This window comes from Hippopotamus amphibius, chromosome 13, assembly GCF_030028045.1.
Source record: "Hippopotamus amphibius kiboko isolate mHipAmp2 chromosome 13, mHipAmp2.hap2, whole genome shotgun sequence".
Taxonomy (NCBI): Eukaryota; Metazoa; Chordata; class Mammalia; order Artiodactyla; family Hippopotamidae; genus Hippopotamus; species Hippopotamus amphibius.
In genome coordinates, this window is record NC_080198.1 from 80,262,614 (window position 1) to 80,290,537 (window position 27,924).

Sequence of the window (27,924 nt, forward strand, 5' to 3'; positions counted from 1 at the left end):
AAAAATCACAACTGCTATAGTACCTGCATTGGCTCGGTTACTAATTTCTCTGCTGCTACCGAAAATTACTAAAAATTTACAATGATTGAGATCCCTTGGGAAATGGACTTTGCAGACTGTATTTTAGAAAATCTATAAATACAGTTTGGAAATAAGTCAAAGAGTGATTTTAAAACAGATACACAAAAATTTCTTCATACTATCTAATCTTAAAAGTGAGGGAAATTCTGGGAGATATTTATTCCACCACTATTGATATGATGGGTCATACTTGGGCAATTAGAAGTAAAACAAAACAAAACAAAACAAAAAACAGAACGGTGAGAGCCAGGAAAGCAGCACCTAAAAAACCCTCCTGTTTCTTCTCACCAAAGTCTGCACAGGGATCACACAGCCAGAATTTTGTGATAGATTGTTACCAAAATAATGAGAAGGTCTCCCTTTCCAAATGTTTAGCAATAGATGTATTAGGATATGTGGAAGATGGAATTGGGATCAAAGTCTGTTTAACTTGCTTAGTATGGTGCTTAAGGAAACATCAGTTCTTCATAGATGCAGTTTATTCAGTCATCCACACACGTGTCCATTCATTCTGTAACGAAAGGCCAACATCATGGTAGAAGGGGAAAGCAAGCAAAGCGCTCCTGTTTGTGCCAATTTGTGGCTAAACTGGTCTCAGCTTCATTCTTCACAATGCATTGTGTTAACTAAAATTACAATTTTAGCATATCACCTAGACTCCTTAAAAACACGTGCAACATATTTGCAGACTTCTGGAGCAGCATCTTAATGTCTTCACCATTATCCTTAAATGAATATTTTTAATTTTATATGACTCATTTAACATATGTGTGCCTTTAAAAATAATCTTGATTGTCTTATTTGATCTCTCCAAGATGCTTAAGTTGATGTTCAAACCCCCTTGGGCTCTGCCTTGCCTTTTTTGTTTTCTTTTTTCTTTTTAAGGATCACAGTACTAGATAAGTGTATAGAAAACCTACTTTTTCTCCTTTGTGTTTCTCCTTTACTCTGACACTACTATCACCCTCATAACACTTCTCACACAAGGTGTGTGAGGTTCCCCACAACCAAGCAGTGCTTTGTGACAACAGCTGGGTGTCCTACAACTCAAATTTGACACTAACCAGTGTTAGCACAGACCCTATAGGTTGGGGGTTCAGTCCCATAAGATTGCTCCCCTCTTCAGATCCAATCACAAGTAGTAGGTCCCTGGCTCTGTCCGACTTGGCTGCAAATTGGAGGTCCCCATGATATCCCTACCTTGGATTCAGTTATTTGCTAGAACAGCTCACAGAATTCAGGGAAACACATACTTAGTTTTAGCATTTAAGTGTATGATAAAGGATACAGATGAACAGCTAGATGGAGAGATACATAGGGCGAGGGCTGATAGGGTCCTGAGAGCAGGAGCTTCTGTCCTCACAGAGTTGGGTTGTGTCACCCTCCCTGTGAGTGAATTTGTTCCCAAACCTAGTAGCTCTCCAAACCCAGTACTTTGGGGAGTTTTATAGAGGCTTCATTGCATGGGCAGGACCAATCATTTCTAGGCCCTCTCACCTTCCCATTTTTTTTTTTTAATTTTTTTTATTTTTTGGGGGTCACCTTCCCATTTGATAGGACTGGGATGAAAGTTCCAAGCTACTAACTATTGTTTGGTCTCTCTGGCATCCAGCTTCCATCCAGGAACCCACTACGTGTTGCCTCTGAAGCCAAATCCAGCTTCTGTACCCTGACACTGAATGAAATCATGGAGACAGAGTTTTGGGTGAAGTAGAAAAGAATAGCTTTATTACTTTGCCAAGCAAAGGGGGCCACCGCAGTCTAGGGCCCTCAAAACTGTGTGCCCCAACCTGGAAGGGGTAGTGAGAGGTTTTATGGTAATGGTTCAAAGAGAGTGGGATCAGTTCGTGGACATTCTTCTGATGGGTTGGTGGTGAGATAAGTGGGAGTCAGCATCATCAACCCTCTAGTTCCAAACAGTCTGGGGGCTATGTGCCTGTGGGTACTGTTAATTCTCCGACCTCCTGGTGGTTTCAGTATCTGCAAAGCAGCTCAAAGATACTGTTGTGTGTATCCCTTGATGGGGAGCTAGGACCTTGCCCCAAGGCTGCACTATTGTTCCTTTTGAGTATTTGTTTCTTCCTTGTCTCCTGCCTTCCCTAATTAACAGCTGCTTGAATCTGCCCTTTGGAACTCAGGGAAGGTCATGGAGACTAAATGAAGACTGTTCCTCAAAGAAATGAGGGACACAGGAAGACTTTTGTGCCCAGGGACCCCAAGGGTCCTGTTCCTATCACCTCATTAGGACAAAAGACACTCATATCACCCAGGAAATTATATGGGATTTAGGATCTCTTTGCCAGGAACTGGGGGCAGAGATCAATATATATTGTTGGGGCCTAGGGCAGGCCACCCCCAAATGTGCCAAAGTGGCATATTGATTATTTGGAATTAAAGTTACTTAAGAAAGGGCCAGTGCAAGAAGAACACTCCATCTCTCCTTTGTCTCCAGAAATTAGGAACTAAATCTCCCATCTGAAAGTTAATCTTCTGTGAACCAGGAGGTAAGGAGACATCTTTATCACCAGAGATAAGTAATTCAGGGCAGAGAAGGCTGTGTAAACAAATAGCTTAGATTCCTCACTAACTAGTACCCAAGCCAAAGTTTCTTTGTCTTGTCAGTTCCTCTCAAATTTATTGTTTCTATGACTAAAAGCTGCCTGCTTTGGTCACTTCTTAGGTCTTATGAAACCTCCATACATATGAAATTAACTTTGATTTTCTCTTGCTAATGTCTTTTTTTTTTCCATTTTAATTATTAGACCACCCCAAAGAACTCAGTGGGCTAGTGAGGGGAATTTTTCCTCTCCCCAAATATATATACCACATCTCTTTGGCATCCCAAACAATGCCATACCATTTCTTAGGCATAGGATATAGGACATAAGTAAATTTCCTTATTCTATTATCTTTTATTGTCCAGACTTCCTCACCTCCACTGGCCACTAGGGAAGAATAAACAGGAGAATTGAATGGGATATATAATTCATTTGATTAACACACACACACAGGAACATGCACAAAAACACAGAGTCAAGCATATCTACAGTGGTGGTAATATATGCATCTATCATTCTTCTAACTCTGAACATATTAATTTGAAATAAATGTCACATTTAAATTTTATTTATTTTTTTGGTTGGCAGGTTCTAGTCCCATATGCTTTTTTATTTCTTTTTCACTATTGCATATTAGAATGAGCTGTTCTAATATGCAAAACTGACATCTCATACTTTGTACATTCAAAAATAAAAATCACATTTTTCATGTCAAAATAGATAAGGCTTTAACAAATATGAACTTGTCATGAACTTAGGTTCTTTTCAAATTCCTGATTGAATGTATTCTGAACATACTAAACAAACCACCAAAATATGTGGGTTAGATTTCTACTTTTGTGGGGTGATGCAAGGTGGGAGTGGGAGTGGTATTGAAACCGATTCCATGTTTCCTTAAATGGACTTTTATATCAAATACATGAGCTTGGAGAAGTCTAGGAAGGAAGATAATAAAGACTGGATAATTTCCTTTGGCAAATTCCAAATCTCTTTCAATGTTTATTTTATATATATAATTTAACTTGATTTTTATTTTAAAATTTACTTTATGAATGTTTTCAAACATACATAAAAGTAGAGGGTAGACCATAATTGGTTTATATGTTTTATATCAAACCTAAGCCTTTTTGTCACTGTATTTTATTTCTTTTTAGTAAAATGTAATTTGATTTGTTTAAAGGGAACAGAAATTTAAAACAATTGAAAGTTTGGGGGGGAGCAAATAATTATCTTATAAATTATGTTTGATAACAGGATATTAGTACATCACTAGTATGTAGAGTTAATTTTCCTTTAAAGTGAATTTGAAATCACTGGAGAGATTTTTAAAATTGATTCATTATTTTAAAGGGGAAAATTCAGGCCTACTTATATATTTGGAATCTGAAGAATTAAAATGTTTGGTAGAAATTTAAAGTTTTTAAATTGTGGACTTTTGAGATTGTTTTAAAAATTTTTACAATATCTAAGACAAAAACAAATGTTATTTCAACTTGTTGATTTTTAAAATTTAAATTACTAAGTAGGAAAAATGTATTTCAGAACATAAAAATATAAAATGGAGGTAGTGATATAATATTATGTTTAATCATTTAATCGAATAATCTTTTAATCATTAATATCAATTATTCAGATCCTTCAAATTAAAAAATAAAAAATAAACTCATAAAATATTTACAATGTGATGGAATATACAACTCATATTACCAAACATGCTGATTTGATTCTCTATGATATAATACATCAATAATATACACCTTAAAGTATATGTATCACAGATTGGAAATATAACCTATTTTGGGTACTTTCCTAGGGACATTATTTTGGCAAACTGGGAAATGGAAAATTTCCTAATTAGTCTAACACACTTTTGAGGAGAATGAAGAAAATTTGTATAGGAAGGAATTCACTAAAAATCAGAGTCAAAAATAATGGAAAATTATGTCCATTTGTGGTGAAGCAACTTGGGAAAGTTGGGTTTTTTTTTTTTAATGCTTTCTACATTTTTTTTTCTTTTGAACTAAAGAAATTGATAAGGGAAACAGAATATTTGAGTGTTGGATAAAATGTAATAAGTGAAAACAATTTTAATTCTGATTGCAAAAATCAGCCAAATTTAGGAATATGCTTTGAGAAAAATGTCAAGATTTTTTTTCTCATCTAGGCTTCTGGCCTCTATTTTATTAGACAGATCTTAAGATCCTGTTCCCATTTTGTTCTTTCTCCCATAGCTTCTCTCTCACTTAGCTTTTAAGAATGGGGAAAGAGAAATCCTCTCTATTTTGGCTGTTATGCTGAAGAAGGCCAGTGTCTCCCTGTGACATCAGAAAAGAATGTTACTAAAGGGAAAAATCTGTAACTATTGTATATTTGAGACAAAATCATTCCCTCACCTTAGAACTCCAGATACCTAAGTAGATACTTAAGAGCATGTTCCACTGCTCCAAACCCCACACAGGTACCTAATTTCCTAATAATTCTATATGTATATAATGTTTACCAGCCTTGTGGAAGCAAGTTTGATGGTATTACCACTGTACACTGAAACTTTTTTTCTTACTTTCTTTTTTGAGGTGACTAGTTTGAAAAATGATTTCAATCTGTGTTTCTATATACATGGATATTTTGGCCAAATCAAATAGGGTTCTATATTCTTGAGGACATGAAAAAAATCTGCTATGCTCTAAGCAGTATAATCTAGACTGTAAACATCAGGTTATTAATATTTTAGCATATTACACTAAAACTCTGATATGTATGGTTCTTATATCTCAGCATAGGTATACACATAAATACTTATATTACTATTTTTGTTTTAGTCATTACATTTCTCTTCCTTTCAGGTAATGTTTAAAGGACTCTACAGCAATCTTTGGTACCGGACATATTCAGAATCTCTTCAACTTTTACTTTCCTGGTCCACTGTCCTCCAGCTTTAACTTGCTTGCAATCCCATCAAACATTTTACATGGTTTGCAATGGTTACATGAACTTTTGGGAAGTGGCATTTGTACCATCTCATACTTTATTCACGATGGCACTTTAGGAAAAGAACTTGGAAAAATCTTCCAAAGCAGTATTTTTAAAAAATGAATCTTATTGTGAAGCTTCGGAGAAGTTTTCGAACATTGATTGTTCTCTTAGCTACCTTTTGCTTGGTGAGCATTGTCATTTCTGCCTATTTCCTTTACTCTGGCTATAAACAGGAAATGACACTCATTGTAACCACTGCGGAAGCAGAATGTACTGACGTTAAAATCCTACCATATCGGACAATGGAGCTGAAGACAATTAAACCTATTGATACATCCAAAACTGATCCTACTGTCCTCCTGTTTGTGGAGAGCCAATATTCTCAACTCGGTCAAGATATTATCGCTATCTTGGAGTCCAGCCGATTTCAGTTCCATATGGTCATTGCCCCTGGCAAGGGAGACATACCTCCTCTTACAGATAATGGCAAAGGGAAATATATTTTAGTTATTTATGAAAATATTTTGAAGTATGTCAGCATGGACTCATGGAATCGAGAGCTTTTAGAAAAATACTGTGTGGAATACAGTGTTAGTATAATTGGTTTTCATAAAGCCAATGAAAACAGCTCACCAAGTACACAGTTGAAAGGGTTTCCATTAAACCTTTTCAATAATGTAGCTCTAAAGGACTGTTTTGTCAACCCTCAGTCTCCTTTGCTGCATATTACCAAAGCCCCCAAGGTTGAGAAAGGGCCTCTTCCCGGGGAAGACTGGACAATTTTCCAATACAATCATTCAACCTACCAGCCTGTGCTTTTAACTGAATTACAGACAGAAAAATCCCTTTCATCTTTGTCCAGCAAACCACTCTATGCGACTGTGATTCAGGATCTGGGGCTTCATGATGGAATTCAGCGAGTTCTTTTTGGAAACAACTTAAACTTTTGGCTGCACAAGCTCATCTTCATAGATGCCATCTCGTTCTTGTCAGGGAAGAGGCTGACATTGTCTTTGGACAGGTATATCCTTGTGGACATTGATGATATCTTTGTTGGGAAAGAAGGAACAAGGATGAATGTCAAAGATGTGAAGGTAAGAACATTTATAAATCACATCATTTTTTTTCTTTCACTAACTCTGTGGTATTGATAAAAATATAATTTTGAATATTTTAGATTCCTAACCACTCAAAATTTTAAGATGCAGTAAGTTTGAGATAAAATAAGCATTAAAAAACCCAAAACACCTTAAACTAAGTCCTAACCATTCCTCACCCACCCACAAAATGCTTCAGAGGGGCATAGAAATAAAATATCCCAAAGAGAACTTGAACTTAATCTCCTTTCCTCTTTTAGACTTTGCCCATCCCAGCTAGCACCCCATAGAACAGCCTCCATTACTCTATACACGTTGCAGTTTGTAGCCGTGAGAATAATACAGTCATGAAAATCTATCACTGGATGGATCCTCTTGCCCTACTTGGGTATGACAATGGTGGTTAAACTATAAGATGGAGAAGCAGCCCAAGACTTTTCTATAACAAGTAAGCATAGTGCTTGTCTATATGAAATGTTCATATACTTGTAAATATAGATATGAACAAAAATAGTTTTATAGGGAATGTGGTTTTGGACTTGACCTCAGGAACTACCCTCACTAGCTCTATTATCACATCATTTTGGGTAACACAGCAGTGTTACTGGTAGCACTTCTAGGCTATGGTGAAATTGCCTGCAGTATCACAAATTCACCCCTGTGATTGTTGTTAGATAAGCAAAAAGCCAAATATGTTTTACTAGGTTGGGTAGGTAGTTCTGAGAATAATTCCCTTTTTTATTATCATGATTCAACATTTTCACTTGTGCCTATCTAGTTTTATATACAATTAAATTCATTCTCTGAGGAAGTAATTTTAGCAAACATATAAATAAAAATAATAGAACACAGCTTAGAATAATAAAGGAACTAGAGATTGTTAAGATCATGTCATCTTTTTTGAATTTCTGCTATTAGGCTTTTTATCCTCCAAAGATGAAACCTCGATACTATTGAATTCTTCAAAATAACAGCTTTTTTTCCCCAGCCTAACACCTTATTACCAATATAATAAAATATTATTAAAACCAGTGAAATAAGTTCACTTTTTAAATACCTCCAAAGTACAGGTGGACTAGTGAACTCTGTTTTTAATGAGCCATTTAATGACGCATCACTTGACTAGGATGCAAATACTTCATTTTGGGTATTGTTGTAAGGATTAAGTGACCTCTCTTGAATTCTGTCTAAATTTTTCTGTTTTTTTTTCTTACTTTTTGTTGTATTTACTATTCCTTTTAATTAATATAAATTCTAGCTTTATTTTAATTTTAAAATCATAAACTTAAGGCAAGGTCATGTGCTTCAAATGGTTCTCTGAGTGATCCCTATCTTGAAAGCCTGAAAAGTTTCCTCATTTTAGTCTGATAAACTGTGAATGGAAATGAATTGAAAAAGTTCTTTAAAAAAAAAAAAAAAACTCTTAAAATTTTCCAGCTCAAATTCTGCTATATCACTTGTTCTTAATAGAAAAAAAAAAAAAATAGCTATTCACCACTACTCATATAATATTCAAGGATTACTGATGACTTCTTGAGTGACATAATCCCAAACAAAATAACAGAATTCCAAAATTTAGCAAAGGCTGGAGCAATACCACAGGCAGATAAATAATCAGAAAAGTTAAGTGTGTGTATATATAGATATGCATAGTGTGTATGTATGGGCATTTGTGTACTAATTGTATATTCTACACACACACACACACACACACACACACACACGTGGCCATACTCAGTTAACTGTCACTTTGAAGAAAATACTCTTTTCTGCCCCTTTGGGTGTTGTGTCTGGTTCTTGCTCAGAACTATTAATCAAAGGATATCGGAAACTTGATTGGAACTGAAGTAACCTATTGGGTTACTTATAGGTCAATAGGAAATACTGTTTTTCAGTATTAAAATTATAGTTCTAGTCTTAGGAATTTGGTTTCTCTTTTGACTATTATTTTTTGGATAAGTAGGATTTTGTGAGTAAGAATCTTGAATTGTGTGTAGGAAAGTTCTGCATACTCCCAGTGCTTTGTCCTCATGTTCCTTTTCTGGTGGTATAACATTTCATTACACACTGACAGATGAGTAGAAATCCATCCTCCCTTGAAATCTCCCCAGATTTTGCAAAGCGAGGGTACTGGATAGCTAGTGACATTTTTCTATATTATTCTAAATTAGAGAGTAGAGGTATTCTGTTCCTCAGTAGAACACATTGTGGAAAGCTGGAGAGCTATGGTTGAAAAATCTTGGTTATGTGCACTATTGGACCTTGTCTGGGCCACTCCCACAATTAAACTGGGAGCATATACCTGGGAGAAATTAACAAGTTCAGACATAGCCTTGTCTGCAGCACCACCTCACTCTATGGACAAAAAATATACCAGAACATTATTATTTGAGCCAATTTTCTCACTTTGAGATAGAGATTCTAGATCATACTGCTAAAGAATTAGTGTTTTTAAGGCACAGAATTTGATGCAGTGAAAAGAAAGCAAGTTTTTCAACTGAACTTGCAAGTCCATATTCTTTCCACTACATGGTTCTGCCAGATCTAAACTACAATATATCTAGTTGGGGTTTTTTTTGAGATTTGTGTGCTTTATCTTATTTCATAATGCCCTCATCTGACCAAATTCACTGATATCGAAATTAATATGTCCATTTCTAAGGCAAGCAAAATTAAGCTCAGACAGTTTCAGTAACTGTCATCTGACTGTTAAAATTTCATTATGTATTGAAAAATTCATTATATGAGAGAAGTTTAATGTATAGAAACTTCTAGAAACTAATTTTGTGTTTTGAAAGATTGTGAAATATTAGCTATGAATGAAATCAGAAAACGTGGTCATGTTTTGACTTGTTAATATTTCTGTGTGGCCCTCAAGGCAATCACAAAATCCTTTCTGTGTATCTAAAGCTGTATTAGCAAGATGACCATAGGCTATGGAGAGTGATGTCTTATACACTTGAATTTATTCTTTCTTGGTTTTAAAAGCAACTCTTGTTTTCTTCATGGCCTTACTTACGTGTAGAAAATGTTCATTCCCAAGGTGATATCAGTTGAGTGATAATGTGTTTTTTAGAGAAAGGTAAAATAATAAAGGGCCATCCTGATTATTAAAAAATTAATTTAAAAAGTCTTCTTGCAGTCCACTAACCTAATTTCTATGAATGATGTTTTACCTTTGGCTGTAACACTTGGTATAATCTTAGAAATTTGATAAAATTGAGAAAATATGTTCTTTTTTTCATAGTTTCCCTAAGACACAATAAATGCTCTTTCTCAACGAGGTTTTTGAAAATCATGAACATGGTGAAAGTAAATTTCCACACTGGCAATGAAATCAAATTTATTATTGATGCTATAAATAATTCTGGTGCTTTCATCAGTTCTGTTTACTTGTCGTCATTCTCTCTGTTGGCAACAAAACACCATTATTAGCATTTTTGTATGTCTTTGTATTTCTTTAAGAAATGCATCCATTTATTCATTGGACATCTACTCTGTATAAGACTATATTTAAGACGTTATCTGCCTGAGAAATCCAAACTTTATTTTAAGGTCTATGTAATCCAGCTCAGTTTACCTTTTCAACATCTATTCTTACCACCACTCAATACACACTGTTCTGTTAGGCTAGCCCACTGTCTATTCCTCTGCAATGGATTGATCATGTTTACTTTACTTTCACCTCTTTTCTCAGCTTCTAAGACTTCACTAAAATATTTTCCTTGAATCTACTCATATTTCAAAAGCTATCCCAAGTCCAGCTTCTTATGAGAAGGCGACACATGCCCTAATGACCCAAGTAGGTGGTGATTTCACTTTAAAATGAAATTGTGTCCCTGAATAATCAGTGACCTTAACTGTCATTTCTCATCTTCATGTACATAAGCCTACACCAAAATTAGGTGGTGAAACAGTTTTTCTCATACAGCTAATTATGTCCCAACGTAAGTAATAAGCAATCTTAGACATGGTTTGAAAATATTATATTGATGATCATTACACTGTCTTTTAACTGTTTAGTGAGTGCAGAACTGATTAGTCTCAGAACTAATTAGTAGTAAGTCAATTAGAATTGACTTACCACTTTAAAAAAGAACAATTTAAGGATAATTTTGAGTTTTGTCTAAAAACAAGTGATATATATGTATATTTTGAGTCAGAGGCAAAAATAGGGGAAAAAAATCTATGTTGTAAACCTGAAGTCCAAAATAAGTGGCTAGCTGGCTGATTCATTTGACTCTTTCCCCCACATAGTGTTTTTAATAGATCTGTACCTAGACTGGTGTTAAAGCTTGATCCAAATAAAGCAATTTACCAGTGTCTAAATTTGGATGTCTTTATGCATTTATTTGACTCTGTATTTCCTGCATTGAAAATCATAGGTTCAAAGATTTATAGTCTAAAAGTAATAAATTGTACAAACAGAATACCCAAAACAGAGCATGTTAAGTTAACAAATATAAAGGAGGCAGTTAGTAGAGGGTCTTGAAATGAACTTTGGCTAGTTTCAATAGCTATTTGAAAGCCATTTTTAAACAAGGAAATGATATGATGACAATATTTGAGAAATTTTTTATGATTAATGTAAATATATAAATAAAATCCCAGTTCAAATTTTTGTAAGAATATCCATGTTTAACAGGAGCCAGATTACTATAAATAGGAAAGAAGAAATCTAGTATGGAAGAAAAGTTCAAACTTTGTTATAGACTTGAATAAGGGTTGGAAGAGAAAATAAAGAAATCTCATGATATTTAAAGAAGTGACCTAAGAAAATAGAAAATTATTGGTGTTATGAGCATCAACAGAGATGATGAGAGGCTACATTGGCAATTGAAAAGACTAGTTTTCTAATTTTACAATTGTAACTGAAACAACTTGTTAATATAACAAATTAATAAATATTTTTTAAAGAATCCTTGATATCTTAGAATAAATAGACTTCAAAAAGGAGCCTAAAAGGAAATGTTGATATGTGGTAGATGGAATCTAGATTTGATACATTATCAACCAGTATAGATTCAGCAATACAGAATGGTCCAGGCAGCAAGAACTGGATGGATGGCCTGTCAGAATCAAGCAAGCAGCATCTGAAAGTTCCTCGGCAGTTTCTAAGCAAGTGAGCCAGCGTGCAATCAGCAAGTGTAGCTTAAGAGCAAGGCAGTGGCCCAGGCAGATGGGGGTCAGCATTTATCGGGATATTTCACAGCAGAATGAATGGATTAGGTTTGTGGGCATAAGTCTTTCTGAGAAAAATAACACAGAAGGTAGTGGGTGGCCCATTAATAAAGGAAGGGTGGGATTTGACAACATGTAGTTTAGCAGAGAGAACATGACAGAGACCTGGAAGCAGAAGCTCAGTCACAGCAATAATTCTATAAAGGAGAGAGGATGCATTAGCAAGACTTGCATGAAACTGCAGCCCTGACACTGACTCAGACTCCTTGCAGCCCTGACACTGACTCAGACTCCTTAGATCTCCAGGGAAGAACTGCATTTAGAACCTCCTTAGGTGCCCACATGAAAGAAATAGATGTACTATTTGAAGACGTTCAATTGGTTCAAAAAGAAAAGCAGGTACTATCAAAGACATAATAAGAATGATCCATTTTCTATATAAACACAGAGAGAATTACTGTGTTCATTAAAACGTTTAATTTTATTTTATTTATTTTTCAGCTGGGAGATTTTATATATTTTTAAAAAATTTTATACAATTTTTTTAAAGTTTACTTTCCATTGACAGTTATTACAAAATATTGGCTGTATTCACCATGTTGTACATTCTTGAGCCTATCTTGCAACCAACAGTTTTTGCTTTCCACTCCCCCACCCTTATTTTGCCCCTGCCTCCCCTCCCCACTGGTAACCACTAATTTGTTCTCTATATCTGTGTCTGCTTCTTTTTTGTTATATTCAGTAGTTTGTTGCATTTTTTAGATTCCACATATAAGTGATATCATACAGTATTTGTCTTTCTCTGTCTAACATTTCAATTAGCATAACACCTTCAAAGCCCATCCATATTGCTGCAAATGGCAAAATTTCATTCTTTTTTATGGCTAAGTAGTTTTCCATTGTGTATATATTTATGTATATATACTGCAGTTTCTATATCCATTTATCTGCTCATGGATATTTAGGTTGCTTCCATATCTGGACAATTGTAAAAATGGTGCTATGAACACTGGGGTGTATTTACAATGTTTTTGTAAGTCAAGTTTGGCTTGACTGGAAAGAGAAGCTACATAGAAGTATTTAGGTAAAGTCAATAGTGACCTCAAATGTACTTGGAAGAGGACAGCCACTATACAGTATATATTTAATCATAATTTTCCTTCCTTTATTTAAAATTCCAATGTAAATGTCCCAGGTTTTTCTTTTTTTAACTCTGGAGTCTTTCTAGTGGCCATATGTTTAACATTGTCAATGGAAGGAAAAACTATTGTTCCAAAAGAATATTCCTTTATGGAAGCAAATAGTATCTTTCTCCGCTTTAAAAAAAATGCCACAATTATATGAAAGTATACTCTTAAATGATAAGAATGAAAAAAGTGAGAAAATATATACCAGTGATATCTCTTCCAAATTGGGTATTCAACCGAAAACATTTACAGTTTATATGTTAACTTAATATGATTTAATGCAATGCTCAAATCATTTATTTCTCACCTATAGGCTCTGTGTATTATTCTTCATTATAAAGTTTACACAAATATGTGAAATATTCAATTCTTGAACTATAGGCAAGACATATTCACAATTATCGACAATACAAGGCAATTCAACATGTGCAATTCAAAAGTTATTATGGACAATGGGAACAAAAAAAGGGCAACAATATTTCTTCTTCTAGGAATTAGGGATATTTCATGGAGGAGATGACATCTGAGTCTCCTGTAATGGTTTGACAGAACACTAGCAAATCAAAATGGGGAAGTAGATTCTTGGCCAGTAGGTCAGCCCAAGCTAAGATTTGGCTGAAACTATGAGGACAAATGGTAAGTTGCTTGTGTTAGTTGGATGATAAAGTAAATAAGAAATAGTAGTGGGACTAAATGCCAAAGGTTTGGTTGTGGCCATAATATGGAGCTCTCTGGGCAGAAGGATACCATTTGAATCATTGAAGATTTTAAGCCAGAAAGTGACAGGATCTGATTTAGGACTGAAGAAAAATATATTCTTTGAATCAGGGAGATGTTTTTGAGAAGACCTATAAAAGAGCCTGTTACAACAATACGGGCATAATAATTACTATATATGTTTCAAAATAGTATTTATTTAGCATATTAAAGGACACTAAGCACTGAGCTAATCATTAACAGGCAGTATATCATTTAATATGACAACACTAAGAGGAAATAGTTTGTACATTTTCTGGATGAATGAGGCTTAGCAATATCAATACTCATCTAGCTAGTAAGTAGCAGAGCAAATCCAGACTGTTGGTCCTGAATGTCTAAGCTTTCTTTTGTAATACAATGCCTTCTGTTTGAGTTTCAGTCTGGGCATCTATACTTACTAGTTAACCCCAAACACGTTTGAAAACCTCTCCAATTCTCAGATTGCAGACGCATAGAACCAATGGAAAACAACACAATTCTAAGTATTGTGATGAGCCCTGAATGACATAAGGACTGGAAAGCTGCTAGGACAGAGCCTGGCCTGACAGAGCAAGGAGAGAGCTTGGAGGCAGTCAGGATGGAAAGGGGGTACTGAGAGATACCATGCAGAATTGACAGGACTTGGAAACATGCTTGATGAAGAAGTAAAAAAGAAGGTGCGGATGCTGTAGTATCATGGGTTTTAGCCTGGGTGTGTCCATGAATATATGCAGAATTGGGCAGAGGAAAAGGTGCTAGGAACATGAGGAGTTTGGTTTAAGGTCTAATGACTTGACATGGGACATCCACACGTAAGTATTTGAAAAAGCAGATCTAGATTTTTGGACACCATCAGAGGCAGCAATATATATTTATAAACCATCAAGCTTAATACTTGCAATCTTAGTTATGACATCTAAAGGAAAATGAATCAAATAAGAAGGAAAACAGGTTGAATGCATCATTTTGGATATCATGTAACAAACTCAAGGTCGTGACAAGTTAGAAGAGAAGTGTTTTCATGTACCAAGATGGTAGCCAACACCTCAGCCTCTCATTGGTTGTTAGGAAGAAAGCCTAAAACTTCAGTAAGTACTGGCAGTCCTCAGAAAAATTAAATTAAAGGCATGCCTAACTGGGAACACACTGTATTCATTTGCAGAGAAGGCACAATGTTTCATCTGGAATTTGGCATTTTGAATTTTCTTCTGTCTTATTTACAAACTTTTGATTAACAAGAATTGCAATAAGACCCCCTCCTAACATGAGTGTGAGATGTACCAAATAACGCTATGTCATAAATATTTCTGAAATTTCTAATGATGTATAGAGGTTAAGCATTAAATGAACAAAGAAGCTAAATCTTCATTTTTAGTTACTGTGCCCAGAAATTATACTCTACTCAGAGCATTTTACTTAGTTTTTATGTATTTATTTTCTTAATGACATCATTTATTGTGAACATGTCTATTTTTTTTAGAAACAATGATTCTAGAGGCATACTTTCATTTATACCTGTTTTCTGCATATTAATCAATTATTATTACTTCTTTAGAAAGCATATTTTAAAACAAAACCTGTTACCAAGTAAGGATTTTCTATTCAGGACAATTTTTAAAGCTTTTTATATACAAATTAGATTTTAATTTAGGATTAGACATTCCCTGAATTCATTTGCACTCAAAACAGGCTAAATAGTAATGGATCTAACACTAACTTGTGTGCTCACTTTGTTAGTTCACAGTCTAAGATAATTACTGAGTAGAGAGCAATCTCTTGATACACCAGGGGAAGAACACAATTAAAGCCTGTGCTGCTCCATTTTACTACGCAAGATGTAGCAGTTGTCTCCATGGGAAAGAGATGTTAGAAAACATTTTGGTAAGAGCAACCAAGCTGGCCACCCCCAAACAAGGTAGAAAAAAAAACCCCATTAGAGCCCTTAAATTTCATGGTTAATACCTTAAAAACCCTGGGGATAAACACACAGGGGTTATTTTCTGATTGATTTTGTATATTTTGTCATTCACTGTAATTATATAAATAGTGATTAATTAATTAGCCAATTAATTAGCTCAGATTATTACAAGCCTCTTCAGCTAAGGCCGCAGTGTTATTGTTAATGATAATCATCAAAATATACTACAAAATGGTTTCATATCTGAAGAATGACTGAAGAGAAAAACAAAAATGTGCTTTTTTAATACTCCCTCTAGATATACAGTGTGTTCTGAAATATACTAAATTATCATGGAGAAAAGCACTTTGATTATAGAATCTTATGGAAGGTAGACTATATTATTATTATTCAGATAACAGATTAAACTCTTAAAGCAGTCATAGACTTTGCATTTTATTTTCATTCAACCCATCATTTTTTTATGTCTACTCTCAGTTTTACTCTCTAGCTCTTTGCTGGGATTGATAATTTCCACCCACTACTTTTTTCTTCTTTTTTTTAATTGAACTATAGTTGATATATAATATTATGTTAGTTTCAGGTGTACTACATAGTAATTTGATATTTGCATACTTTACGAAATGATCACAACTGTAAGTCTAGTTACCATCATCAAAGTTATTACAATATTATTGACCATATTTTCTGTATTATATCGCTGTGGCTTATTTATTTTATCACTGGAGGTTTGTACCTCTTTATTTGCTTCACCTATGTCGACCAACCACCCACTCTACTCCCTCTGTCAACCCACCAGTTTGTTCTCTGGAAATATGAGTCTATTTTCATTCTGTTTCTTCGTTTTGTTTTGTTTTTTAAGATTCCACATATAAGTGAGAACATACAGTATTTCTTTTTCACTGTCTGACTTATCTCACTTAGCATGATACCCTCTACATCCATTTGTGTCTTCACAGATGGCAAGATTTCACTTTTTCTGGCTAAGTAATATTCCATTGTATGTATATACCACATATTCTTTATCCATTCATGTATCGATGGACACAAGTTGCTTCCATATCTTGGCTACCATAAATTATGCTGTAATGAACACTGGGGTGCATAAATTGTTTGGAATTAGTGCTTTCACTTTCATCAGGTCAATACCCAGATGTGAAATTGCTGGATTGTATGATAATTCTATTTTCAATTTTTTGAGAAACCTCCATACTGTTTTCCATAGTGGATACACTAATTTACAGTCTCTCCAACAGTGTACAAGTGTTCCCTTTTCTCCACATCCTCACCAACACTTGTATTTGTTGTTGTTTTGTTGATAACCATTCTGACAGATGTGAGGTGGTATCTCATTGTGGTTTTGATTTATATTTAACTGATGATTAGTGATGTTGAGCACCTTTTCATGTGTCTATTGGCCATCTGTATTTCTTTTTTGAAAAAAATGTGTATTTATATCTTCTGACAATTTTTTAATCAGGTTTTTTTTTTTTTATGTTGAGTTGTGAGAGTTTTGTGTATTTGGGATATTAACCCTTATCAGATATAACATTTGCAAATATCATCTCACATTCAATAGGCTGCCTTTTCATTTTGTTGATGGCTTCCTTCCCTGTACAAAAACCTTTTAGTTTGATGTAGTCTTATTTCTTTTTGCTTCATTTCCTTTGCCTGAGGATATAAATCCAAACCCAAAAATATATTGCCAAGATTGATGTCAAAGAGGATACTGCCTATGTTTTCTTCCAAGAGTTTTATGGTTTCCAGTCTTACATTTAAGTCTTTAATCCATTTTGAGTTTATTTTTGTGTATAATGTGAGAAAATGTTCTAATTTCATTCTTTTACATGTAACTATCCAGTTTTCCTAGCAGCACTTATTGAAGAGGTTATCTTTACCCCATTGTATATTTTTGCCTCCTTTGTTGTAGATTAACTATAAAACTGTAGAGTTTATTTCTGGGCTCTCTATTCTGTTCCATTGATCTATGCATCTGTTTTTGTACCAGTACCATACTATTTTGATTACTGTAGCTTTGTAGTATAGTCTGAAGTCAGGGAGTGTGATTCCTCCAGCTTTGTGTGATTATCCTCCCATTTGTGGGGTGCCCACCCAGAGGTGTGGATCCTGATTATACTGCATCTCTGCCCTACTGCCCATCTCATTGTGGCTCTTAATATCTTTAATTGTTGAAATATTTTTTCTGCTAGTCTTCAGATCATTCTCATAGATAGTTGCTCTGTAAATAGTTGTAATTTTGGTCTGTCCATGATAGGAGATGAGTTCAGAGTCTTCCTACTCAGCCATTTTGGCCACTCCTCTTTTTTTTTTTCCCAAATAAATCAGATATTATTCTGATGTGTCTCTTAATTACTATAATTTTGAAATAGTTATACATTCTAAAGAGTTTATATATTGAATATTTATAATTAAAGCATGATAATAAGAACAGCCTTGTACATACCACTTAGCTTAGGGTATAGAATGTTAACACCACCTTTCCAATCACATACTACTTTTTGCACTGGAGAGGTAACTAATAATCTGAATTTTGCTACTATACATATTCTCTGCCATTTTTTTCCCTTACTTTTTTTTTTTCACTTTTTTTTTTCTTTTTTTTCCCCTTACTTTTAAGCACAATATTCATCCACATTGATGTTTATCTCTATTTCCCTAAACAATTCCTTTGTAGTGTTTGTTCTTTCCAATATTTATATTTTCAGACTTCTAAATTTTTTGGCTATTTGATTGGTGTAAAATCGTATATGAGTTATTATTAGCATTTTTTCTGATTATTTATGAGGTTGAATAGCTTTTCTTATACTTAACGACCATTATATTTTTTCAAGTTTTTAAAGAAATTTTAATTGACCTGAAAGTAAGTTGTAAAATATCACATTTCATCTCTAAATACCTCAGCATTGATTTCAAACTCATTATTACTTTTCCAACATTTACCTCATTTCACATATAAGTAAAAATGGTCATAACTTTTTCACGTGTTATAAATACAGCAATATTCCAAAATCTTAATTCAATATTCTCAATTAGAAATCACTTAAAATACTAATTTAAAGGATAAAATTTGCTTACTTTATTTATGTGTTATAGTTTGCCTAATTTGTTTAATTAAGGAATTCTCCCTCATAAAAGCTGCATTTGACCTACAATTAAAGAAAAAGTAACATTTTGTGTATCTGTGGAGAAATATTCATATGAAATATTGCTGCTAGAAAAAATGTATCATTCCTTATTATACAAACCACCAAATATATACCAACCTGCAAAACAATATTTAATCATACACAAGATGGGCCCTCACAATTTGCTCCCTGTTAGTCTCCACATTCAAGACATAAATTTTAAACTGTAAGCTGTTTCAAATATTAAATTTCTATCCTATTTAAATATTTTAAATGATATTATAGCTTTTGTTGCATAATTAAAATTTAAATTTTGTTTTTAATTTTCTCAGACTGCCAGTAATAGTTTACTTGATTGCAATTAAAGCTTTTATGATGCTTAAAGAAGACTACCTTCTAAACTTCTCAAAATAAAAACACACTTTGTATTTTCACAGTGAAAAGGAAGTTATAGTAATTCACAGGAAATACAGTAAATTGCTCTCTCTTTCAAAAAGTTTTACTAAATTTAGACACATAAGAACATTCCTGCTGAGAATTGTTCATCTTTAGGCCAATGGACCTTGTTGGACATTTTTTTTCAAATGACACAAATGAAGAAAAGAGCTAGCAAATTTTGCAAAATGAAGTAGGAAGACATTGATTGACAACTCTGTAGCAATGCTATGGAGTATAAATGAATTTCATTTGAATGACTTGTGTACCAAAATAGCCACTGTTACCATATTGTATTTGTAACTTAGTATATAGGATATAAATAATAAAGAGATTTTTTTATATGGGAAATAAGCAGGAGGTAGAAAAGAAAACATCAGAGGGAAGACAAGAGCACTTGAAATAACAGGACTTTAGAGGTTTAGTGGGAATAACTCAAGATAAGACAGGTCAAGTAGCTTCTACACCAAAGTTTTAGAGAGAGCTTACCTAGTAAGATTAGGTGAGTTCCGGGAACACTATTATAAAAGTTTTAAGATTTCTTGTGACTGCTCCTTATTTGCCTTTATAGAATTTGTTTTTCTTAGTTACTACTAGTTAAAAATCTTAGAAAACTTTGAAATGTTTGTGACTAATTTCAGGGGTTAGTAGAGAGTAGAATATCTGTATGAAAGGTACCTTTATTTCAAGAAAGAAATTTGCATGAAACACAAGGTAGTGCTAGATTAGAAAAAGTGGTTGAAAAGAGAAATGGTCTACATAAAATTTTTCTTTAGAAGAGTTTTATAAGGAAAAATTATTGAATCCTATAGGTTAATAATGTTGTCTACAGTTTTGACATTCTTCTATGACGGTCCTTGGTCTCTGCACATCTTTTTGTTCTCAGCTCCTTGGAAAGCCAAATGCATCTCTTTGTAATGCTCATTATAAAATATTACATCCAGGTATGGTCACATGTGTACCATATGGAACCCCTTCCCTAATGAAGGTAATATAAGGCATGATGAAATGAAATACTACGGATGTCCTTCCATAGGTATGTGGTTGGAATTCTGTGAGCAAAGGGGCAAAATGCAGCTTTATTTATTCCCTAAGATGATGTTGTTCATTCCATACTCAGATTAATATCCCTTCCAATTAAATTCTGATCTCTTCACTTTGGTTATGATCAATTCTCATTGTACTTGTTATAATCAGGAGATGTCAATTGATTTTTTTTTCTTTTCCTTATTTTGGTTGTTGGGGATGGAGTCACACTTTTGACAGTCATCTGCATCAGACTAAGGTTTTAATAATTTTCTGTTCAGTGCTACATGCTAATAGGAAAGAATATAAGTTCTTGGTTCTTGGCCTCAATAAATTCAATTTTGAGTGTGCTTGTTTGTGTGCACACGCACACAAGGTAGAACTTTGCATAGTGCCAGCTACTCATCTGTTCTGACTCTCTGAAACCTTTTTTTAAAATAAAAAAGCACAATTAATTTTTGCTACTTGCTAAATTTATGTAATCTAATTCTAAGCCTCTCATACTGCTTACTTAAGAAAAAAAGTTTGGAGTTCCTGTGGAGTACAGTTTCACTTTGTACCATTACTTCCAAAAAAGGAGAATTGAAAGAGATCTTGAAATTGAAACTGTTTCAGAATATGCTACATTCAAACATTCCTGTATTTACTTCAAAGCAGGGGAAATCTGTTCAAAGCTTTGTGTTCTGCTATTGAAAAGCACATCTGGATTTCAATGTCTTAAACTGCAAAGAAAGGGCAAGAAGGGAAAAGAAAAGAAAAAAAATAGGTGGTATGCATTGGTAGGGGGTAAAGTTAAACTATGGTTTAAAATCTCAGAACAAAGTAATAAAATATAACAGGAAAACAAAAGGAATTGTTTCCTGTATTGGAAAACAGAACATAGAAAGGACAAATATGTTACTAGGATAACTGTCTCATCCAAACTTGAAAAGCAGTTTTATAATGCTTAGCTTGAAAACCCCTGTTATAGCAACAAACCCACCCCGCAAAAATTGTCAAATATATTTTTTCCATTTGCAATGGTATTATTGACATTGCTTTGCTATTCAAATACAAGTAAAAGAATAAGCACTTTGGGAAATAATACAGTTTAATATCATTAACATTATTTAAAAGGTTAAAAAAAAGTCCTGTTCATCAGTGGCAGTAATGGCTCAGGTAAATCAAGAGCTGTGAAAAGATAAAAGTATCATTTCCTATGCACAGTAAGGAGGGAATAAAAAGGTGGGAAGGGGCCCCTGTATATATATTTATTTATATATAAATGTGTACCTGTGTGTATACATATATACATATATATAGAAAACACGTGTGTGTGTGTGTGTATATATATATATATATATATATATATTCCTATAAAAGACATCAGGCAGCTAGATGAACACATATCTGAACCCTGCCCATTTCTGATGTGTGTGTGTACATGCATTCAAGTGTGTGTATATATGTGTATAGCTATGCAGAAAATTTCTAGTCACAAAAAAAAGCTGTATCTGTGTTTCCAAGTCATTCATTCAAGCACTGCGGCTGAATTGATATGTTTATTAAGTCAGCCAAAATAACAGCTTTGCAGGACTAAATTGAAATATTTAAACAATTTATGCTAAATGAAAACTGCATACCTATATGCAACTGTTTTCAGAAGCAAAACATGATTGGATTTCAAAATTTTGAAACTTCTGCCAGATATCTTATAATTTAAGCATAGCTTTAGTGTATTTACTGTGATTGACTGAAAGAGAAATGAAATAATAGGGATGCCATAGTAAAGAATGGAATTGACATGTTAGAATGGACATTTTAACAACAAAGCAATAGGTAAAAAAACAATAATCGTAAAAAATAATTTTTCTTACTACTGACTATGCAAAGCATTATTCTTAGTGTTCTATGGATTTTAATTCAAATCCTCAAAACAATCTAAGTCATGGGTGCTTCTAGTACTCCATTTTACAGAAGAAGCAACAAAGATGCTTTGAGTTTAAAAAACTTGTTCAAAGTTACATAACCAGAAGGTAGGAAAGTTGTTATTTGAGTTCTGAAAGTCTTAACTCCTTCCAAATATACTACAATGCCTCTTAATGTTGACTTTTGATCTTGAATTTTTCAATTGATCATTATATTTGCAAATTGTTTGCTTTCTATATATATTTTTATTTGAACAAATATTTTGTAATTTGACTGTCCTCCTTAGAAGATGTAACCCTAAGTAAATGAAAATTTAAGATAGGAATCATAGGGCTTCCTAGGTGGCACAGTGGTTAAGAATCCACCTACCAATGCAGGGGACATGGGTTCGATCCGTGCTCCAGGAAGATCCCACATGCCGCAGAGCAACTAAGCCCGTGTGCCACAACTATTGAGCCCATGTGCCGTAACTACTGAAGCCCAGGTGCTTAGAGCCCATCCTCCACAACAAGAGAAGCCACGGCAGCTAAAGTCTGCGTGCAGTAACGAAGACCCAACACAGCCAATAAATAAATAAATAAATTTATAAAAAAAAGATAGGAATCATAATTCATAATTTGTTCCTTTGCCAAACTCATCTAATACCTCTTTATTGTTTAACATATGATAGTAAATCATATTAAAAATTATTAGATATTATTTGATCTATTAAATTCTCCCATTATGAGCAGGATTTTGATGTCATCCAAATGCACATATTATATATGCATGTGTTTGTATACTTAATCAAATTATATTCATAAAAGTGATTTTTTTCCCAAAGATCTGAAAATTTGTTTCCTTATAGCTAGTCTGTTCAGTTCTTACCATGTAATACTGGAAGGAAGAAAAGCTTTTTAGAAATGTATTTTATTTCTCTCAAGCCTATTTGCTAATGCTATATAGATATTACTCTTAATGGTTTGTTTCCTGTTGGCTGTATTTTTACTTTAGTGATCAAACAATAAATTAATAAAAGTGCTTTGTTTTAAATATCAGATATACAGAATGAATCTAAGAGTCTTGAAAACAATTTAATGAAATATGTTAGGTGAAGTAAGAGTTTTTTAATTCTTTTAAAGTAATTTTTCAGTATTTTAAATCTTCATTTACTGTATTGCTGCAAATTTGATTTTTTTAAATGGTGTTGGAAGTTAAGGAGTTTGTAGGAAAACAGGAGCTTTATGCCCTGGTTCTTCCACCTTAAGAATTTTGGTCTTATTAAATATTATCCCACTACAAATACCAGGATATGAAGTGAAAGACTGAATCTATTTGTATATGTTTATTTACATGTGAATTGATCTATATGCAAAGAAGGTAATAGATGATAGGGAATGCAGATTATTTTAAATATCAGGATATTTTTATTTTTTATCTGCTTGGAAAAAACCCACAAAGTCCAAAGTTTTGAATGGAAACTGGAATATATTTTTAGCCTCTGAAGTGAAACTGCTTCTTCTTCCTTTATGTGGGTGTATAGTTTTCATATATAAATTTGGATTTTTATTAGATAAGAACTTTAAAATTATTTTTACTAATCAAGAATGTGTAAGAGATGTGTGTGTGTGCACGTGTGTATGTGTGTGTATCCCTTCAGTCTTATAGCACTTGGGAACTATTTAACTTCTTTTAGAATATGGACAGGACATATCAGCTCCATAAAGTAAGTTTCTGATGGTCTTGTTAAATGTGATTAATCAATAAGTCAACCTCCTTTATGCTTATTTTAAAATTTTTGTCTACTTCCAGTAAATATCAAAATATGAAATACTATATCCTAGTGTTCAGTTATAAATGTTGGCAATAATACAGAAACATGTCAGAATTATCTGATATCTGTCAATAATAAGCATCGAGTTAACATTACTTAAGAGATGGTACTCTACGTGGAACTGGATTAACTCTGGGTGAGATTCAGGAGAAGTTGAATTCAATCAATAAAATATATTAATGAAATTCCTACTGCAATCAAAGTACAATTTTATACAATTAGGGCTAGAACACAGGAATAGCTTCTAAAAATTTTGGATAAGATCTATGGTCTGCTAGAGGTAACACATATATGCAAATACTCTCAATGTATTACATAATATGACAAAAGCAAGATATAAGTAAAAGATGAATTGTAGCTACTAGGATGCTGATTTGTGATGAAGATAGCCAGAAAAAAATTTATGGAGAGGGTGGTATTTGAACCAGACTGTCAATGATTTAAGGGAATGCCAGCATCAGAGAATAGGCCAGACAAAAAGAATTCCTCAGCAAAATTCTGAGATAAGAAGGTACAGTATTCGTCTGGTGTGGCTGGATCTTTCATTTGTGTAGAAAATATAAGAGGGAGACTAAAAAATTATTTTAGTATTATTTTATGTCGTGTCTCAAAGGACACAATGAGTTGAGGCTTCATTCAGCTGCAAATGAAGCACCATTGGGTGTTGTGTTGTTGTTTTTTTCTGTTCCAAGAAGGACCAATCGAAGTTCTGACTTAGAAAAATAACAGTGTAGGATGGGTGGGAGGACTTGAGGCAGGAGAGAAACTCTCAGAGACGTGGCTCAGAGAATTGTGGCAATAAATCACACAGACATTAATAAGACCTGAATTACCCCTGTGTCAGTGAAACTAGACAGGAGAGGATGGATACAGAAGATGTCCCACAGATAAAAATTTACTGCTTTAGAAGAAGGGTAACAAGGGTGGGCATCTCTAAGGAACAGAAGAAAAGAAACATTTAAAAATCATTCTAAGGATTGATCTAAGGACATTTAAAGGCTGATTATGCCATCGAGAGAGAGAAAAAGCTCAGCATGTATTTTGGGGGCACAATTAGGGAGAGAGCTGGAGTAATAAGCAAGATATCCAACTACAAATTAGGAAACATACTAGTGTTTATAAAACTAAAAGTTAGTGAAATATTGAAAAAAGTTAGGTAAGTTTCATGAAGATGCTGAGTATTGATCTGATTGTTCAAGAAAAGTAAAAGGAGAGGGAAGAGATAGTGCTCCCTGCGGAAATCCAATAAGGAAAGAGGGCTAAGGAATGATTTCGAAGTCCTTCTGGGGAAGCATTAAAAGTCACAAATGAAATTAGCTAAAGTAATCTGTGTCTTTAAGTATGTTTGGATTTGCTCACACAGATCTAACGAAGGGAGACATGGGGGTTTGCCAGGACAGACTAGCAAGGAGAGTGGTGGTATATTGAAGCAAGAAATTGTATCCTACATAGAATTATATCCTGAGATAGATTCCAGCAGGAAAGCAAGGAGAAGTACTATTTCACTGAGGTGTTAGTGATTACGTCAGTGGCCACATAAGAACTGAAAGAGATAGATAAACCTGAGATAGTTGATGGACAAATCTGCTGAAGCTGGTGAATTGAATCTATGGAACAGAGACAGGGGAACCATGAGTATCACTTCAGCTTTCCATTATGAAACTAGGAAGCGAGGAGGAGGAGGTAATTCCATCGACACAAAAAGAGCCATTGGAGGAAAATCCATTTTGAGAAGATTTCGATTTAAGTAAGCAGACCTGGTGAAATAAAAATTCTGAAGAAAATATTTGTCTAAATTTGGAAACATATTTATAAATTAACAAAAAGGAAAAAGTAAATAAGAAAGATTTAGAAAAGCATCTCATGATGCCCTTCTTATTATTTATTAATAATGTGAAAAATTATATTTTGAGTATATACATTGTGATTGATATTATATATTTCCTCTAATCTTCTCACTAATTTTAAAGTGGTTATCATCATACTTAGATTGTTTTGAGGATTTGCGTTAAAATCTGTCGAACACTAAGGATACTGCTTTTTTGCAGAGTAGGTAGTAAATATTGAGTGATTTATTTCAAGCCACGCAGTGAGACAGTGACACAGAAACAGAACTGAGCATTCTGTCTCTACAGCCTGATTGCCTCACACATTACCATATTTCCCTTGATTTCCCCTAAATACCATGTAGACAGAGCACTTATTTATAATAGATTTTGATGGAGGCTTCTGGTTACAAAGGATGCTATGCTACAACACTACATAATAACAAGAGTTAAAATTCAATACAACACATCCAACTTTTAAAAATCCTTTATCCATCTCCATATCTGAGGTTAATTTCTGACTGACATTTTTCTGCTAGTCCCTCACGGATCGCTATATTGATAAGACTCTCTTCCTCTCCACCTCCTCCCTCTTTCCCTCTTCACTTCCCTTCTCCTTTCTCTGCCTTCTCATTTCTTTCCTCCTCCTCCCTTCTTTTTTCTCCTCCTCTTCCTCTGCTTCTTTTTCTCTTTCCTTCTTTCAGTTGCTTAATGTTCACCCCAAATTAACAGATTGATGTAAGCTTTTGTCAAGAGCAACTTAAACAATTCTTTGTTTAGCTACTCTCTTTCTCTTCCAGCCTATGCCCTTTCACAGGCTGAGGTTACTGGACAATTGTATCTCCATTAATATATTTGCTAACCAAGGACAACCTACTCCAGAGAAAAGCAATGTCTGTTTCTTACAAGCAGAGGAAGCATCAGCCTCTGGGCTTATGTACTGCTGATTTACTTGCATATATGTCACCTTGGTTGAAGTAACTGCAATGCAGTATATTAATACTCTTCCTATTTGGCAATTTGTTAATACAAAATATCAGTCCTTACATTGACAACCTCCTCATTTGGCAATACGTATTCATATACACTGAATATACTGAGCCCTTCCTATTAGGCAACATATCATCTGCTATAATCTATTTGATGATTTCAACTTCATATTTGTCTCAGACTTAGATGACCAACAGGCTATGATGCATAGTTCATCAAACCACTGACAGGACAATGTAATTTGGCCTGATCATTATTAATAATATCAGCTTCAAGAATGATAGCCTACAGTATTTGAGTTCAGATGTTAAGTCTAAACTAATACTTGATGTGGTTGTATTTGTGATACATTTTCTTTCAAGTGTTTTTTAAAGACTCTTCTTTATAAACAAGTGTACATGGAGGTGGAGAGAAAAAAGACTAAGCACAAGTAGCAAACTAGGATTATTAAATTAAAACCAGTTAAAGAATTTGTAACTACACCTGTACTAATATGGAACCATAAGACATTTCTATTTTTATTTATGTTAAAGTCTTTAAGGAAAAAATGCTGCCTGAAATATGTGATCTGTGAAGAGTAACAATTCAAGTTAAATTGACATTTTAATTTCTAAAGGTAATTTTACTATAAATATGTGTTTGGGGAGGAATATGCATGAGGATAAGAAAAGTGAAGAATAAGAATACAAAAAAGCAGAATAATAACTCAAAATGGTGCTGTTTTTTCTTACTGCAATTTGCTGTTGCTATTTATTGTTGTTATTAGGACTAACTACAGCTTAGTTTTCGAAATTGAAATTTCTGATGAGAAGCATCCAGAGACGTAAAGGATTTCTTTTTCTGTGCTTTAAATTTCTTAAAAAGAAGAGCAATTAGTCTTTGGAAATAAAGAAATCATGCTAATGTTAAGAGCCACAGTTTTGAAAGTCTGTAAACTGAGCTTAAATCATAGTATAAATATTTATTCACTGAGCATGACCAGAAATATAGTGAAGAGTTTGGTTTTATGGTGATACAACAGTTTCTAATAAAAGTTGCATGGCACAT

General features: G+C 33.8%; 1 protein-coding gene across 2 annotated transcripts in view; it reads left to right on the forward strand.

The window, feature by feature from the left end:
• Positions 1 to 5,728: 5,728 nt before the first annotated feature.
• LOC130834829 (bifunctional heparan sulfate N-deacetylase/N-sulfotransferase 4) overlaps positions 5,729 to 27,924 on the forward strand; it is a 231,384-nt gene continuing 209,188 nt past the window's right edge. For both annotated transcript variants that reach the window (XM_057705743.1, XM_057705744.1), the window contains exon 1: positions 5,729 to 6,706. In XM_057705743.1, coding sequence (XP_057561726.1) covers positions 5,729 to 6,706 — 978 coding nt within the window. The remainder of the gene's footprint in view (positions 6,707 to 27,924) is intronic.